The sequence below is a fragment of the Artemia franciscana genome, chromosome 1, assembly GCF_032884065.1.
Source record: "Artemia franciscana chromosome 1, ASM3288406v1, whole genome shotgun sequence".
Lineage (NCBI taxonomy): Eukaryota > Metazoa > Arthropoda > Branchiopoda > Anostraca > Artemiidae > Artemia > Artemia franciscana.
The window spans coordinates 53,519,865-53,524,456 of record NC_088863.1 but is presented as its reverse complement, the minus strand read 5'-3'; the positions used below and the strand labels follow the sequence as shown (position 1 = coordinate 53,524,456).

General features: G+C 42.4%; 1 protein-coding gene across 1 annotated transcript; it reads right to left on the bottom strand.

Annotated features, from left to right (window-relative positions):
• Window positions 1–1,560: 1,560 nt before the first annotated feature.
• On the bottom strand, window positions 1,561–4,349 carry LOC136034311 (zinc finger MYM-type protein 1-like). Its single transcript, XM_065715472.1, has 3 exons — window positions 4,211–4,349; window positions 2,759–3,530; window positions 1,561–2,419 (listed from the first exon to the last, which is right to left on the bottom strand). Exons 1-3 carry the CDS (start codon window positions 4,347–4,349, stop codon window positions 1,561–1,563), a joined length of 1,770 nt encoding a protein of 589 aa, XP_065571544.1.
• Window positions 4,350–4,592: the final 243 nt, after the last annotated feature.

Genomic DNA, 4,592 nt, shown 5'->3' with positions numbered 1-4,592 from the left:
AAGCAATACTGCCGATTCCACTAAAAATTTACACTTCGATGGTCGAAGACGGAGGTTAACTTCACGAACCTTTGCAAAAACTAGTTCTAAAACATTTAGATGGCGTTCGATATTTTTCCGTATCAGATATGAGATCGTCTAAAAAGCATTCTAAGGTCTTATGCAAAAGACTTTTGAAAACCCTGTCCATTAGTCTCTGGAAAGTAGATGGCATATTACACAACCCAAATGGTGCTCGTTTGAATCGAAAAAGACCAAAAGGTGTAATAAATCCTGTTTTGTCTCTATGATTAGGGTCGACAGGAACCTGGTAAAATCCAGAAATAGAATCCATTACTGAAAAGCATCGACTATTGGCCATCCTATCTAATATATCTTGGATTACTGGTAGTGAATAACAATCTTTTACCGTATCTTTATTCAGTTTACGATAGTCTACTGCCTTACGATATTCCCCGTTTTTCTTCTTAATCAAAATTACCGGTGCTGCATAGGGTCCATCTCCCTCCTCAATAGCCCCAGCTTCTAAAAGAGTATCAAGTTTTTCTTTAAGCACATCCCTAAGCGCATGAGGAACATTGTAGGGGCGACTCTTAGTTGGGGGAGCATTTCCGGTATTAATTGTGTGTTTAACAGCCTCACAGGCCCCAAGATGCGACTCATGAGTAGCAAAAATATCGCGAAACCTGTAAGCTAATTTTATAAAGCGTTTACGAACGAACTCGTCTTTTACATGTGACAGATCAAATAATTCTGCAAATTCAGTTTCTGACATGTCTGCAGGGAGTCTGTGTACTTGTTTTTGCGGGCCTATTCCTAAAATGCTGATAACGTGGTCAGAGGCGCCATTTGTGCATAAGCTTGGGGAGGGCATGAACTCCATCTGCTCCCCCCCCCGATTCACTTCGTGTCACGTAAGAAAAATGCAGGTTTTAGCAGCACATAGATCAAATATTCTAAGTAAAAACGCATTTTCAGCACCCGTGTGTTGCTTGGAAATGTACTGTAACCGAAGGTGGAACTCAGCCACACTGACCTCTAAGATTTATTATAACAACGAAGAATACAATCAACGAGGTTAAGTGATAAAACTGAAAGTGGAAAATTCAACCAGACTACAGGCTGGCATTCCTCAGCGAGAAACTTTCTTATTTAAGTAAACAACACGTCGGTGAAAGTAATCTTCATTGCTATGTTACCAAAATTACAAGATTGTAACCAAAATCTCGGTTTTCCTTCAGCAGAAATCTTCCAGATCAAATATATTTACAAAAAGGAAAAACATAACAAGATAAAAAAATATTACAACACTCAAGGTAACAAGGCAACAAGCTGGTCGTAGTCCAAATTTTTTACTAAGTCCTTCTCTGCAAATATCAAAAGAAGGTGACTGAGACGATCATCTCCTGTTGTAGACCGCAGGTAGTTTTTCACTATTTCTAGGCTAGAAAAAAAAACGCTCATTGCTCGCTGTTGTCACAGGAAGCGTGGCAGCAATACGAAGTACTTTAGTTACTTCTGAGTAAGCCACTGGTTATGCCTGAAGATGGTCGACAATGTCTAGGGATTTTCCAGCTTTTTCTCCTCATCGAGCAAGAAACGCTTGGCAATACAAGCTTGAGATTCAAGAAGAATGTCGTCGATATCCAGCTCGCCGTAAAGAGCAGAGAAACGCTTGAGCAGCTCTGTGTCCATAAACTTGGTTGAGCTTGGATCCAAGGATTCGAGTGTACTGAGCACTGGCAAGTTATCTGTGAACGTTCTGTCGAATTCGGCTAGTAGACAGTCAAAAGTTTCGAAGTATTCTTGCTTCATTTCATCCGCCAAAGTAGTAGTCCGATTTCCAGATTCGATGAAATTCTTTCCTAGCGTCAAAGTTGTCACAAATTGTTTCAGATGCTTGGTTATCTTTTCAGTTCTTCGAGGTCGTACTTTCTGACCAACAGAGGAGAGTCTAGTCGCGGGTTCATTCACAGCAGGTACTTCGATTTCGAGTTCTGATGCAAACTCTTTAGCCTTCTCGGAAAGCGATACGAATGAAGCATCTGAACGCAGGCCGGTGAGTTCGCTTCTTGTGGCCTGAATCAGGGTGCGCGATCGAGAAATAACCAAGTCGACGGCCTGGAGATGGTGAGACAGCGAGTTCGTCACTCGCATAATTGCTTCTACGTAGTGCAATTGGAAGATAACAAGAAACGATTCCATCTTCTTCTGGAGCCCAGCTGCCTCTGCCTGTGCTTCGCCGTCAGCTCCCCCGCTTAAAGCAGACAGTACAGCTAAAATGCATTCATATCGGAGTCTAACTTCCGATATAGATCGATGCCAGTAAGACCATCGTGTGGCTGCACTTCTTTCCAGCTCCAGAACTTGCAGTTCGGCAGCTTTCTGGGCCTCAACAAACAACTGATGCCGAGTGTTGCTGTTGGAAATGAATGTGTATAGAGTCTGGACCAGTGAGAAAAAAGAACCAACAGTGCCGACAGATTCAACGCAGCTTGGAATGACCAAATTTAGCTTATGTTCATAGCAATGAATGTAGAATGCCTGTGGCGATTTCGCTCTCAAACGAGCTTGAACACCAGAGAATGGTCAGCTCATTACGCTTGCTCCGTCGTAGCACTGTGCGACACAGTAGTTCCAATCGAGTCCTATTCTTGTCACTGTGTCATGAATGAAATTTGCTAGACTTTCAGCATCCAGGCTCTTCATGTGATAGCATCCGATCGGCCTTTCTTTTACTTTTCCTTCGTAGAAGTACCTAAGAAGAATGGCGAGCTGCTCTTTCTTCGAGTTGTCCTTCGTTTCGTCGACCAGAACGGCAAAGTATTTGGCGCTTTTTAATTCTTGCACTATCGTGCGCTGAAGCCTGGAACCGATCACCGAAATAAGATCGTTCTGGTATTCATGGGATGTGTAGCGACTGTACCGTCTCTGTATCTCTTTGAAGAGCGTAGGAGAGTACTCTGCGAGAAGATTGCACGTCTCGACGAAATTTCCCTTGTTTGTCGAGGATTCTGTTTCGTCGTGCCCCCTAAAGGCAGTGCCGAGTCGCTCCAATAGAGCTGTTACTTTTAATAAGGCTTTTACGTGCTCTCTGTTCTCCTTGATTTCATTGTCTCTGTCTGTCATTAAAACAGACGCGATTGGTTGCAACTCCTTGGTTTGTATGGCTTTGAACTTCGTCCATGAAACTGCACTGTCTTTGTGGCGGTCACTTCTAGTGTGCTTTTCGAGGAAGTTAGAGATGTCTTTCCATCTTCTCACGCCGACGTCTGTGAAAGGTCTAGACCCGTACCTCTGCCTGGGAAGAGTAGATGTGTCGCCAAAGTGTCTGCAGTAGAAGCAGTAAACAGAATCATCCTGGACGGAGTACTCCAGCCACGGGTACTTTCCATAATATGAAGCATTGAATGACCGTTTCAGCTTGCCGTTTGCCGTCACTTGTGCAGGGTATTGTACTAGTTTTGGTTGGGATGGTGGATCGAGAGAGGAAAAAGAAATCTCCGTAGGGCCGCTGGACCGGCGATGCTCTTCATAAATTATAATCATAAATAATAATTCAAAAATAATGAAATACTTCATAAATAATGAAAATACTTCATTTTTTCAAATTTTTTGGAATTAACCCTTCCCCACCTACTCGCTAAGGAGAGCGGATACGTTCCGGTTATGTCAGTCACGTATCTAGGACTTATTTATCCCACCAAGTTTCATTCCAATCCCTCCACTCTAAGAGTTTTCCAAGATTTTAGGTCTCCCCCCAAATTCTCCCAATGTCACCGGATCCGATCGGGATTTAAAATTAGAGCTCTGAGACACGATATCCTTCCAAACATCAAATTTCATTAAGATCCGGTCACCCGTTCGTAAGTTAAAAATGCCTCATTTTTTTCTAATTTTTCCGTAAACACCCCCCCACTCCCTCTCCCAGATGGTCGAATCGGGGAAAATACAATTTCTAATTTAATTTTGCCTGGTTCCTAATACGCCTGGCAAATTTCATCGTCCTAGCTAACCTGGAAGTGCCTAAGGTAGCAAAACCGGGACAGACCGACAGGCCGACAGAGTTTGCGATCGCTATATGTCACTTGGTAGATACCAAGTGCCATAAAAACACAGAAAATCCTTTTCCACCCAAATTCAGCTCTTTTAGTCCGCGAGACTGTGAGTGGCACAGAAAATTGAAACCCAAACGAACAGTAACACAAACTTGCACTTACTCGCTGAACCGGTTCACATGGTGACGGTTTCTGTTTCTTAATCCATCTACTCAGAGAAGACTGATTTTCTGCCTCTTTCTCCTTCTTCAAGGGTGCCAATTTACGCTTTTGAGCTTCTGACAAACTCATGATAACAAAAAAATAAGATATTGAATCAACAAGATCACAAACGACGAGGACAGAAACAGAATAAGAACAGACTCGAGTAATTGAAACGGTAGCTTATATTCAATAAAACAAGGAAACAAACATTGAAACATTTGCCAGGAACTGACCTACTTTAATCTGTCAACTTAGAGGAATTACTGCAAATATTCAAAATCTATAATATTAACATAATTATCTAGGATACGGTCATTTGACAGAACTTGA